The sequence below is a fragment of the Anarrhichthys ocellatus genome, unplaced genomic scaffold (assembly GCF_004355925.1).
Source record: "Anarrhichthys ocellatus isolate YVR2014 unplaced genomic scaffold, GSC_Weel_1.0 scaffold3, whole genome shotgun sequence".
In the NCBI taxonomy this organism is placed as follows: domain Eukaryota; kingdom Metazoa; phylum Chordata; class Actinopteri; order Perciformes; family Anarhichadidae; genus Anarrhichthys; species Anarrhichthys ocellatus.
Genome location: NW_022280033.1, coordinates 14929059 through 14942323, shown reverse-complemented (window position 1 = coordinate 14942323; position 13265 = coordinate 14929059). Strand labels below are relative to the sequence as shown.

General features: G+C 47.5%; 1 protein-coding gene across 5 annotated transcripts in view; it reads left to right on the top strand.

Moving 5' to 3' along the window:
- mymx (myomixer) overlaps positions 1–12934 on the top strand; it is a 28640-nt gene extending 15706 nt beyond the window's left edge. For all 5 annotated transcript variants that reach the window (XM_031871560.1, XM_031871577.1, XM_031871551.1 and 2 more), the window contains 18 exons: positions 302–558; positions 1595–1730; positions 2003–2197; positions 2675–2827; positions 3659–3876; positions 4203–4386; positions 4484–4639; positions 4994–5371; positions 7474–9369; positions 9728–9862; positions 9957–10031; positions 10129–10215; positions 10331–10422; positions 10541–10626; positions 10714–10771; positions 10872–11089; positions 11507–11665; positions 11762–12934. In XM_031871560.1, coding sequence (XP_031727420.1) covers positions 302–558; positions 1595–1730; positions 2003–2197; positions 2675–2827; positions 3659–3876; positions 4203–4386; positions 4484–4639; positions 4994–5371; positions 7474–9369; positions 9728–9862; positions 9957–10031; positions 10129–10215; positions 10331–10422; positions 10541–10626; positions 10714–10771; positions 10872–11089; positions 11507–11665; positions 11762–12015 — 4737 coding nt within the window. In that variant the 3' untranslated portion in view covers positions 12016–12934. The remainder of the gene's footprint in view (positions 1–301; positions 559–1594; positions 1731–2002; positions 2198–2674; positions 2828–3658; positions 3877–4202; positions 4387–4483; positions 4640–4993; positions 5372–7473; positions 9370–9727; positions 9863–9956; positions 10032–10128; positions 10216–10330; positions 10423–10540; positions 10627–10713; positions 10772–10871; positions 11090–11506; positions 11666–11761) is intronic.
- The last annotated feature ends 331 nt before the right edge of the window (positions 12935–13265 follow it).

Here is a 13265-nt window from a genome sequence, read left to right as displayed (position 1 = left end):
ATTTATGAGGGTTAATCCAAGTAATCCAACGGCTATAAATCGCGCTGCCATATAATTTGATTATGGGATGGAAAGAGGCTGCAAATCCCCCCAGATTGATGACTTAGTTGGAAAGCGTGAGTCTTTTATTACAAAAGATGTAGTTCAGAGCATGGTCTGCTTCCATTAGGAAAACCTAGTATTATTGTTTTCTTTGTGCAGTACATCACCTCTGGTTGTTTTGGCAGTGCACCAAAATCTCTTGGAAATGACTGCAGCAAGACTTCTTCCTCATTAGCCTCTCTGCTTCTGTACTGTGCAGGTTGTAAAAGTGCTCCAGGCCCTGGGCAGTCTGGAGGCCTGGCTGGAGTCCGTGGAGCTTTCCATGAAGGAATCTGCGCTCGCCGGTGACCCCGAGACAATGAGCATGGCCGAGAGGGAGAGCTGTCTGCTGGAGAAAGAGGTGGCAGCCCGCGGCCCGGAGCTCAGCGCTCTGAGGCGGGAGGTGGAGCATCTCCACAGCCACAGTCACCCACACACGGGAGGCCTGCCAGCGCGCATGGAGGAGGTGGAAAGAAAGTGAGTTTGTCAGAGGAGGAGGGTGCTCCCTGATGTCTGTCATCGCGGAAGACTCACGTTATAGATCCGAACAATCACACTCTGGTGGTTTCGCTCGACACTGTGGTCAGGAAATGAAGAGGGAATTTTGTCAGCATTTCCAAGAGGTCGCAGGTTTGGGCTTGCCATGTCTGCAATCCAACATGGAAGAGGTTATTCATAAAATCCCCATTTCTTATTTAAGATAAACAACCATAAACCACAAAAAGAACTTCTATGCTGCCTTTTTTTGTCCAAATTGGCAGAAACGAAATACTCTCCATGCGCTCATTCTTTGCCAGGCTCGAGTTTATTCATTCGTGATTCATGCAGCACTTAGCGAGGTCTACCCCACCACAGTCCTGACGTGCACTTCACCCACAGCTTGTCAGTGTGTGTCAGAGTCACCTGCTCCATGTTTGCAAGAGGATGCCTCTCGCTCCCTAGTTGGCCCTCAAAAGACAGGTGTTTGCCCATGAAGTCGGCTGGTTCACTGGACGTACCTACCTGTGTCCATAAACACAAGTTCAGACTCTGTAAAGAACACCAAGTTGACCAAAGAAAATAAAGAAAGGCAATGGGCCCAGTTTAAATGTTTCCATAGGTGGGGGTGTTATATGGGAAGGGATGGACACTGGTGCAGTCTGAGGAACCACTGATGCAGGTGGAGGCTCCCACTGAGCAGCTGTGAGGCACTTGGGATGATGTCATTATTTAACACAGCATACAAGCAACTTACGGCTCATTTATCCTCGAAAAAATACCTTTGAAATTCCTCCTTTTACCATCTCAAACATAAACTCTGCACGGACAATGCACCTTCATGCTCTGAAGTACAGGAAATGTTTATGTGACACATGATATATGATTATATAAACAGCACGCTTGCTTGCGGCCTCTGTAATGTGGTTCTGCTGAAGGATGCAGGTTTGTTCTGTACATATGCGGATTAAAGTTGAGGTGTGGCCGGTCACTAATACATTCCTGCTGGATGTGTGTGTGTGTGTGTGTCTCCCAGGTACCATCGTGTCCAAAGTGCCCTGACCCAGCAGAACTCAGAGCTGCAGGACACACGAATGCTGACAGAGTTCCTGCAGCGCGTGGAGCTGGAGGAGAGCCAGGAGCTCAGCGGCAGTCAGTACAGTCTGGGCCAGGTGAGACAGCAGAGTGGCATTTAAAGGGTCATTTCACCTAAATTAAAACTCTCTTGACCTTGTGGTTTGGTTTTGAGATATTTCGTATGTGAGCTGCCACCAACCCAATACAATCATGGGGAATGGAAATTAGGAGTGATGAATATCTAAAAACACAAACACAAACTCCCTGTGTGGCTAGATACCACCTGTGAAAAAATGTTGCAGATCGTTTTTAATGATTTTGGACCCGACTGAAAACAACGCTCTCTCTCTCGCTCTGCAACTAACAGCTTCTTCACAGTGAGATTTCCTCAGCTCCTACATTGCTGGGACTCCAAAGCAGTGGCGGTGGGGAGCCCCTGATAGAAAGCATGGGGGACCCTGTGGAGGAACTACGAGAGGCCGTGGAGATGCTGAATGACACCGTTAGGGAAAGAGGCCGGTCGCAGAGCCACGACCAGGCCATCCATGAGCTGCTGAGCAAGGTACGGAGACGGGAGACAGGTTACGTCAAACTATTGAGAGCTCTAGTTCTAGTTCATTAGATCCGATGGTTGCCGCAATATTTGTTTAGTTGTTATGATCTTAGATTTCGTTTTTTTAAGTCCCTCCACTTCTGTCACAAACAGCTGCACAAACCAATAGAGCCACATCTGGTTTCCTTTTGTCTGTGGCTACGTACTTTAATAGGCCCCAAACGAGCCACCACTCCCCCTCGCATGAGTGTTTTCGCGTTAATTCGATTTATTGTTGGTAAGAAAGCAGAACAATTGTCAAAATAGCACACACACACACACACACACACACACACACACACACACACACCCGGAAGGGACTCCATGACTCCATTTGAAAACACTAACTTGCAATGTGGCTCTCGTTGGAAAACAAATAACACACAGCAAGGCATAATGACTTAATGACATCCTACGAGTGCTCATGATGACTTTGCGCCTCGCCAGCACGCCAGCCTGGTGGTGCACGTGGAGAAGTGCCTCTGCCGCAGCAAGGAGCTGGGCCTGGACATCCTGGAGAAGGAAACAGACATGGCCGTCCAGTGTGAGCCAGACCGCTGCGGCCTCGAGGCTCTGCAGGAGAAGCAGGACCACCTGGAGGTGAGAGGAGGACGGCGTAAACATTATTGATCTTTGCTCTCTGTAGTGAAAAAGGGGAAGGCCCCCCCCCCCTCTCTCTCTTTCTCGCACTAGTCTTTAAAACATTGTTCCACAGCCTGTTTCCTGTTGTGCCAGATTTTCTCACATGTAAAGAAAAAAAAAAAAGCCAGCCCACCCCGCTTTGTGCCGTGTTTGATTTTAATATGTAAACTGCACCATGCAATCACACACACACAGAGCGTGCAAAAGTTTATTATTGAAACGGGATATTTATTTACGGCTTGTGTGAATCATTGTTCTGCTCGCTCTCTGCGTGTGCGTTTGTGAGTAATTCTGGCGCAGCGTGTTCTCTGCCTCTGGGGGGTCACAGGGGTTGGAGACGTGATGTTGGTAAAGTCCTGCGTGAGTCATTTTTTGGGCAGTCTTATGTTTATCACACGCACGCACAGCTGTCTGGACTCGATACCATTGAAGAGCAGAGATGACCTCATCCCCCCGAACTGAAATAACTGTGCCGTCAGCAGACAGGCATCCACAACTCGGTGTTCTCGAGGCCCGCTGTAGCCGAGAAACGTTATGAAGCGTTACTCCCAGAGAACCCTCAGCGCTATTAATTACCGCCTCGTCAAGAGGAGGAAAAAAAGTGGTCAAGATCGCTAGCTTGCTACAGCGTGGCAGCCCATATGCAGACCATATGGGTCCGTAGCCGAATGATATGCATAATGCTATGGGGGTGAGGTCATAGTCATACAGAGATGAAATTGGTACAGGCTGTTTGAGTGATACAGAGGATGATGGGAGATGATAGATCTTTGTTGTGATTCTCCACAGATTGACTATGAGGTCATCAGGGAGGAGGTAAAGGAGATGGAGAACCAGACGTCTCGCTTGGAGGAGCTGTGCCCAGTGAGAGTGCACATGCTCGGTGCAAAGATCCAGGCCATGCTGGAGGGCTGGACAGAGCTGGGGAAGAGCGCGACGGAGAACAGGTCACATCTGCGAGAGTTTGTGCAGCTCCAGGACTTCTTCAGGAGCTACCTCGCCATGATGTAAGCAGGGCGCGGGGACGTCATGACCCCTTTCTGCCAGACTTCTTTCGCAATGATCTTTGCGAGAACATCTGCCTATTACGATGTATTTTCAATGGGAAGAACAGGATGTTCTCGTTGTCATTCCCTGGTGTATAATTTAAGACGTGCGGAGGGGGTCAGCACGCGTTTCCTGGGCCGAGTGTGACAAGGCGATGAATGTCTGTTCTATCAGGGAGAGTCTGGTCATTCTCACGTTTTTTTTGTCTTTTTTCCGAATGTATGGCTTTTCTCACAGCCCTGTTCCTTGTCTTCTCCGCCACCCCTCCCCCCTCTCCTCTGAACAGCTCATGGACAGAAGACACCCGGTCGTGCATTTTCTCAGACACCGCCTTGCATCTTGGGAGGGAGGGCCAGAGGCCGCTCGCTGCCGAGCTGGACATGCAGATCGAGCTAAAGTTTGAGGAGTTTGATGAGCTGGCAGAGACGGGGAGGAATTTGTTAGACAAAGAACACCACCTCACACAGATGGTGAGCGCGACTGATGACTCACTGCGAAACCCTTGAATATATTGTTGGTTTTTTCTTTATTTTTGTTTTTTACAAACCCTGAGTAATGTGTTTGCAGGTAAGAGAGCGCATGGAGGAACTGAGGAGTATGCTTGGGTGGATCTCGGTGCACTGGAGGGCTCAGAAACAACAGTGGCTTCACAAGAAGAGTAGACAGGAGCCTTCACAAGATAACATTTATTCTGAGGCCACAGCGTGCACTCCATTGACAGAGGTAAAAAAGCAGAGAGGCATTTATTGTAGGAACAAAAAAATAAAGCCCTTGAGAATCAAATCTTTTTTGTACAACGTCATTTTTTACCCGTTGTGTAAACAACTTATATTAGAGCCGGAAGTAGTACTGAAGTTTTTGGCATCCACAGATCATAAAAAACGTAATGAAACGATAAATCATGATAATCTAAATAATCATCATAATAAGTCACAACATCCTAACAATCAGGGACTGAAATATTAATAGGGCATTAACATGTGTTTCCTGCTATTGAAAATATGAGTAGTATATATTCAGTACTTATTCATCAGTTTGAATACTTGTCAACTTATCTTTCCATGGCTTCCTACATAGAGTTTAGCCCCTGAGCTAGAGGCCCACCAGTCCCATCCGTCCCCATTCGTCACCGCCAATGACGACGAATTAAAGGCAGCAGCAGACGGCCGATCCTCATCGCTGCCGTGCAGACAAGCCGAGCAGCAGGAGGACAAGCAGTTCGAGGATGGGTATGAGGTGATGAACAGTATCGGACCGCAGGATGGCGAGGCCCCCTCCTCAAAGTCTCCCAAATCCTCCATTGTGGTCCTCAAAGAGCCAGGCAGCCCTTCTTTAGGGGGCACGGTCAACCTCATCCTGAGTTTTGGGGGACAGGGGGACAGCCAGGTTCAGGTGCTTGACCCACCTGCCAGGACGAACGAGGTAATGGAGGAGAGCTCTGAACCCGTCCACAGGGTGAGAAACACACTCATTACTTCACACTGAAAGTCACCAAACACCACTGTCGTTGACGACATATATTTCTCCCTCGAAAGTACTGAAGGAAATGATATTTGTCGCTGTTTCCAAAAGGCCAATGCAGTAACACCAATTCTCTGTAATGACACTGCATGGGATCTCCCTCCTTTGGCTATCTGCTGCTGTTCACTCCTCCCTCTCCTTTGGCCTTCATGTGTTACTTTTCCCTCCATTTTCTCCCTCAGCCCACTGTGCCTCAATCTTCTGCCACTAAAAGCTTTTGGAGGCGCTGCCAGGGGCTTTTGGAAAATACTTTTGGTAGTTTAAAGAGAAAGAGAAAGATTTATCGGCAGAGTGCAAATGAGGTAAATTGCGTGGTGTGAACTGGCGCTGCATGCTGCCTCTCAAGGTGTGCTGGGACTGCATGCTGTGTGCAGTTGTTTTCTGGGGTGCAGCATGTTCCACTAACCCTCGTTACAATGTACAACCGGTCCTCGGCTTCACTGGGCTGTTTGCTCGCCTGCAAGCCAGGCGTGAGCGTGAAGGGAAACGAGTCATGCCAGAGTGCTATCATATTTGCACTCACACCGTCTCCGAGAGTCACCGCGGTTGGAAAATATACAGTAAATGTGAGAGAAGTGAGAAAAGATAACAAACCATTTCACTGTCAAAAGTCATAATTTCCTACTTAACTGCAGTCATAAATGCAAATCCAAAACCAAATAAATTCTGTTTTTAATGAAGCACATTCCAATGGGATGGGAAAAGTGATTTTACAATCCATTTGTGAAAATACAGACGTAATGACAGAAGTGTAGTAATACTATAATATGATCTCCAATTAATGAACAAAAGTCTGTTCTGTTTTTAGAAGAAATGTATTGCCTCTATGTAACTGTGTGTTTTCACAAGTTACTATAATACGTACAATTAACCAAAACCAAATACATAGTTTCATGCCAGCCCAAATAGTTATGTAAGTTCTTGTTAAAGTGTATTAAAAAAAAAGGTATTCATCACTTTTCTGTAAATAAAAGTGGCATAAGAAACTGGATTTAAAAGAGTCATACATGCCAGCCTTAAAAACAAGGATTTATCTAAGTAAGCTTTGAAAACAAATGTGTATCTTTTAGAATGTGGATGTGAATCCACCTCATCTGTCAGCAGTCACTTTGCCCTGTCAGCTTGTCTTGTGTAAACTCGGATTAATGGTTCAATTCCCAACTGAAAATCAGAGAATGAATCAGAACTTTCCTCCGTCATCAAAACTTTTCTTTGGAGCTCAGCTCGTTGAATGAGCCAGGCTTTAAAGCTGGAGAGCAGTGATGGCAGATACAGAATGAGGGTGATGAGTAAGAAAAGCACGTCTCCTCTCCACTGTGAGTGTTGACAGAAACCCTTCTCTTCTCCTTCTGTCATTTCACTGCGAGCTTGATGCAGATCTGGTCTTGTTCGGCTTCCCGCCGCTGTGCCTCCGGTTGTGTAAAATAAGTGACCTCACCTTCACTTCCTATCAAAGTTGTGCTCCAAATTGGGCCGGATTGCGTCCCAGACGTCAATACAGGCAGTATTCGACAAAGAACTGGTGCTGAACTTTTCAAGAAAGGCCCCCAGACTGCACACCGTGATTTATAGTCTGGAGCTTCCACAGAAACAAGAGATTAGTCACTTATGTGAGTTGAAAGGTCAAGCCATTACAGCTGCATATGACGGCATGTGCAGCCACATATGACTTTGATTAAGTCTCGCAAGTGTGCGATTGCAATTGTTCTTTTGTGCTCTCATCTAATTTTCATGTCTTTCGTGTTTTTTAAATATATATAAATTATACATTTGCATTGCTGTGTGAGGCTTGTACATTCCTGAATCCATGGTCTTCTTGGATGTGTGGGACGTGGAGGAATGTCTCCAAAAAGTAGCTAATGGTCTCAGTCAGGTTCGCTGTTGTCATTCATCTGTAACACATAAAACAGCTCTTGTTCTAGCGGAGGGCTGCAGGGCTCCACGCATGAGTCTCTCTGGGGTTAACTATTTGCGATGAAGCATTTACAGTCTCAACGACACGAGAGCTCCCCTAATATCCTTTTCTTTTCTTCTAGGTAAGTACCTACTTGCATGTCAAGGACAGCAACCTGGCTGTGGTCCCCGTGTACGAGAGCATCACCTTGCCCCGCCAAAAGAGCCGCTCTGCAGCCTCAGCCTCTCCTACTTTCTCGCTGGCCTCCTCCTTGCCACCTTCCACGGCGCCTGCGCCTCAGATGGCCAGCGTAACCTTCCGCCCTTCGGCAGGGAGCGGCAGCAGCTCCATCTTCAGCAGCCTCAAGAGAATGGGCAAGAAGAGGAAGAGGAAGAGAGACGCTCGCAGACACACCATTCAAAAAATCATGGGAGTGGAGGAGCATACGGAAGGGACGCCCCATTATGACTGCGAGATGATCACGTATGACACGCACACGTGGCCGCTGAAGGAGGGCAGAAGAAAGAAGAGTTCACAGAAGAGTGGGGATGGGGTCGAGGCTATGGCCTATATGAAGAATCCCCTGCTGAAGGACATTGACACAGAATGTGCCGGAGTGTACAGCATCATTCCGTATGCTGTCTCGGAGGAAACGACCACAAATCACGCGAGAGGCCACTGCAGATTCCTCTCTTTGGGCTCTGTGCTGAGCTTCGACCTACCAAAGGACATGACCCTCATCCCCAGCATTCAGGACATCATCACCATCGCCCCGCCGGAGTCCAAAAAAGGAGCGGGGACTGATCCGGACCCCCACTCCCAGAGACACACGGCCCTGAGCTCCTTCAAACAGACTCGACCCACTCCTGCCGCCACACACAGCTCAGCAGAGCTCAGTTTTCCTGAATCGCAGACCGCGACGGCTGCGGTGAAAGATCTGCCTGATGTGGAAAAGATTTCCCAACCACAACCTCCTCTCTCCCCGGGAGGAGATGAGGATCAGACTGTGCCGTGTAACGGCCTGTGTAAAACCCAGCCCGGCCTGCACAGGTACGCAGAACAGGAGTGGGACAAAATGTCGTCAGAGGTTAGAACCAGTCCAGCTGAAAGAGATGCCACCAGCCAGCATTCCCATTTCCCTATTTATGTGAACCAAGCCCAAAATGCAGCTGCACATAAACACGAATGCCCTAGTGTCCACACGCTCATCCGAGACCTAAATGGACACCAGTATCATAAACATGCAAGACCCCAGGTCGTGCGTGAAGAGAGTCCTAGACTGCAGTGTCTGAGCCGAGCTTCTCATATGGTTGTGAATCTGAAGTCGACGGTGAGTGTTCGCCAGGACTCGGTGGACTCTGGAATCTCCACCTCCAGCAGCATCAAGCTTTGCACCGAGGCCCCGTGTCCAGATATCCCGCAGCCCAAGGGCGTGGTGGGGAGACTCGTGTCCTTTGAGGTGGGGGGTCTAGACTGCGCTAAACCGAAGGGGAACCCTTTAACATCAGCGGCTCCATCAGCAGACCTAGAAACAGAGCCCGTCCACCTCGACCGCCAGCAGTTCGAGGAGGAAGAGGAAGAACTGGAGGACATCTGGAACCGGACTACAAACTACAGACAGAGCATCTGCTCAGACATCATGTACCAGCCCAACCACGGACCCTCGGACCAATCCAGGGAGCCCCTCTCCCGCTCACCTTCGCCCAAGACCCCGGCTGTGCTCTACAGGAACCTGGTCACAGCCTCAGCACCCAACCTCCTCGTGGCAGAGTTTAAACTGCCCCCCTACCTTCAGGGCTTGCTGGGTTACGACAAGGAGCAGAGCCCCAAAGGGGCCACCGGAGACAGGAGGTCCTGGGCGGCCTTTCCTAACAGGGAACCAGCCGGCAAGACCTCAGTGGCTGTGAACGAGACGGCATCTGATCCAGTGAAGCTGCCAGATGTGGGGGACAATCAGAGATATATCTATCAATACAGAGAGGAGGAGGAGGAGGCAAAGGTGGGGGAGGAGGTGGAGGAGCATGCAGGTTCTTTGAAGGTGAGGTCAGCGTTTGAGATACTGTGATGTTGAAACCTTTGAGACTGGATCAGTTTACACAAATTATAAAATTAAAACATATTCCTGCTGGCATGAAGGCATGGGGGTCATGTTTGGTTACATTTGCTCAGGTTTTTGAGATATGTCTTTACAAGTATGATGGAAGGGATCAGAATGTTGTTTGTTGTGCTCACAGCAGTGAAAAACCTATAAAATCAGTAGTAGACACTGTGGTATTATTGCCCTGAATCTGTAGTTGGACCGTAGCATTTATCCCTGTTCTGGTGTTGATATTGAAGCATGAGCAACTCCTATTTCATCCTCAGGGATGACCGTGTGATCTTCTCTTTCTGAACAGGACCAATCAATGAGTCTACTGTCAGTTCACATGGGTTTGGATGGCGTCTGTCGGCAAAGAAAAGCCTCGCAAAGCCTGGACAACGCGGAGAAGCAGGAAGACTCAATGGCCACAGGAGGTCGCTGTATCAACCTGGTAAGAGTGACTGCAATGTGCTAAGCTCTTTTTGTGCTAAGCTCTTTAGAGAGAAGTTTTTATTTTTTGTCTTAACGTTGGTGTTAACCCTCAGAGTGGAAAGCCAGAGCTGCAGTCTATAGAGGGGACGCTGGAGAGGAAGCACAAGCTGCAGCTGGGAGGAAAGAAAGTAAGAAAGGCTCCGCTCTCTGTGTAAGCCAGCGCACGGTCAGCAAATGTAAAGCCCGCAGTCAGCAACAGCACACCCTCTTATCTTATTTTCACAGGCCGCCTCCAGAGGCTGGAGCTCCTACCATGCCGTCCTATACGGACACACCTTGTGCTTCTACCAGGACAGAAAGGATACACTAAGGGTAAGCAGAAAAAAAACCTACAACAATAATAGCAATAGCCCTAGAGAACGGAGATGATAAATAATTGAATTGGAGAGTATGAAGTCAACAGTGATTAATCTGTGTTACGCTGCAGAGCTCAGCATGCGGCCTGCCGCTGAACCTCATGGGAGCCGAGTGTTCACCTGCACCAGAGTACACCAAAAAACCCAACTGCTGTAGACTACGGTACGACTTCAATCACCACTAAATCATAATGATGATGTTGTGCAGATGATGCAGACAGCTGTCTGTGTTCGACCGCTCTGGCTGAGGATGTAACTGGTGGTCTTTTCTTGGCCCTCAGGCTCCGCGACGGATCCGAATACCTGCTCAATGCCTCCTCACGCTTCATGCTGAAGAAATGGATGATGAAAATACAAGCAAACACAGGTAAACATTGTATGTCAGAGCTAGTGTTTACTAATTCTGAACTGATCACAATGATGCGATTGATTTGGTTTTTTAATGTCTTAAAAGGCCTGAGTGAGTCTGCGTCTTCGAGTGTCCCCGCTGATCAAGACCTCCCCATTTCCCTGTAAGATGTGACGGTTCCTCTCGATTTGAAAGGTTGCTTCCAATCTTTACAGCGATGTTTTGTCATTAAAACGAAACGTTTCTCCTCCCCCACCTCCCAGAAAGCCCTTCCTCTGCTCCGGATGTCACGGCCTCGCCAAATGCCACTGCACCCCCCGCCGCGAGGTCACCTCCACGTTCCCCAGGCCCAAACCGCCGGGCGTCGCCCAAACCAAAGAGACATTTGTCCTCACCAGAGAGTTCAGTCACATGCCGCGGAGTCATTTGCGGAGTGTGGATGAGCGGTCGACCGTCTCCTCCTCAGATGCAGGCCGCTGTGGTAAGGCCCGTCTGCTGTGTTGCACCAGCTCCACATTCACACGTGGCAATACAAACCCCACCCTATATTGTTGGCCAGTGACTAGCCCCCACCGAGCCACTGGTGGTCAGAGGATGCACTCTGTTTGCTCTTTCACTCTGGAGGTAACTGTTGAAAAAGGGAATTCAGGATTTCATTTAGCTCTGTAGTGTTTCAGTCTATCATAAGTGCCCACCAGCCATGGGAGCAAATGGTGAATGGCTGTTGCAGGTATAGCATGTTCCACTAGGGGGAGCTATGGTATTGTCTTACCACATATTAAACAACTGGAGTATCACAGGAGCTCACATCTGTTACATCAGTAAATGTTTCACTTTTTGCCCCTTGGTCTCTTCTGTTCTTAATCTCTGCTTTTGATAATCTTTTGTCTCTCGCTAGATGATGATGTTGATGATGATGAAGACAGTCTGAAGCAGACAGTGACTCACAGGCTGTCTGGAGCGTCCAGAGACAACACCTCCTCCTCCCCTTACTCCCCTATCTCCAGCAGCGAGGACTGGCTCGGCCACAAGCGTCGCTCCCACTCCTTCACGTCAGGTGAGTTTTGCGGTTATTAAACTAAATGATACATAATGTGTCTGAGGAATCATAAACAGATGTTTTTTAGTTGGCCTCTCCACTGTTTTCCCTCAGCGACGTTTCAGAGGATCAAACCCATGTTGCGCACACCGGGAGGCGGAGGCCCGGAAAGAGGCTCCAACTACTGCGTGACTCTTGTGGTTGGAGACAAGTCATCAGGCGGGAGGAGCTCTGGGCCTCCGCTGCTGGCCGCTGCTGGATGGCAGCAGGACACCTGTCAGGATTCTGCTCTGAGGAGCTACACCAGCCTGCCGAGGCCACGCACCAAGTCCGTCTTCAAAAAGTTCTTCGGGAAAAGGGACATCTGAGTTTAAAAAAAAATGTTTTTACTAATAAAGGGGTTTTACAAATAGTTTCTAATGTGCAGTGCACATATTTGTTGAAAAGCAAAAAAAAAAAAAACGCTACTACTGACTGTATTTATGATCTGAAGAGCTACCACGGTTTTATTTTTTGATGTGTTTCATATAAATCACTTTCAGTCCTTCTGAGTGTTTCTATTGTTCTTTGTCATTTTTCTTGTGAAAGGAACAATACTGTGTGAGTGTGCACCGTGTAGTTTCCAGTGTGATTCTTTTAAAAACACTTTTTGTTGCCGGTCGTATTTCATATTTCCTTTGATAGTTTTTGGATTGTTGAGTTATTGAGTGAACGGTTTCTGTATAGAGAAGCCGACCTGCTCAGTAGAGAATCAGTTTAGAAGCTGACTCAGTTATGGCCAAGCATTGACAATATGTACAGCGTGTGGTGCACCAACACATTTTCTTCCTTATAATAAAATAAGCAGTTTGATACTGCTTGAGCTTGTTTGATATTAACACCTTTTTTTTTAATACAAAATGTAGTAAAGACTATTCATAATAAAACATTAAAAACCAAATGATTTGATTCGGCTGTGATTATTCAACGAAGATATCTATTTTTAATAGAGTTGGTGGTGAAAATGTCTGTTATTGAGGCTTTGTTCTCGTCTCTGGAGGCTTTGAAGAAAGGAGATTAGATGAAGAGCGAGATTAAAGGCCAGGCCAGGCTAAGAACATCTTCACATCATTGGCCTTCTTTTTGCATATTAAAAAGACATGATTCAAACAAATCCATAATCAACAGCATTTATGCTGATGAACCAGACATCCTCTGCAGACATTATGGCTGCATAATGAGTCATATGCATAACGGGGTTTGCAAAATAATATTGTTCAGCATTACAAAATATTCAGCGATTTCCTTCGAGATGTCTGAGGGACGGATTAGTTACAGCAGAGAGGGGAATGGCTCACTTGTTCACTAATTTTAAAAAACATTCTTGGAGGATTTGGAGTACATGAAGAACTAGAAAAGGCTCTGAAGAAAATGAAAATTGAAGGTGCAAATGCTAAGTAAGTTGGAATGTCATAAGTTGTTGTTTGGGAGTCGCTGTTGAAGTTAAAGCACTTGAAGCAGTTGAACTGTATTCTGAAGAGTAAGAGCCAAAAGCAGTCAAAATCAGTTGAGGTGTAATCGCAGAAAGCACTTGGAAATTTGAATGCCAAGTTTCCGTTTGTACGTAAGCCTAAGCACT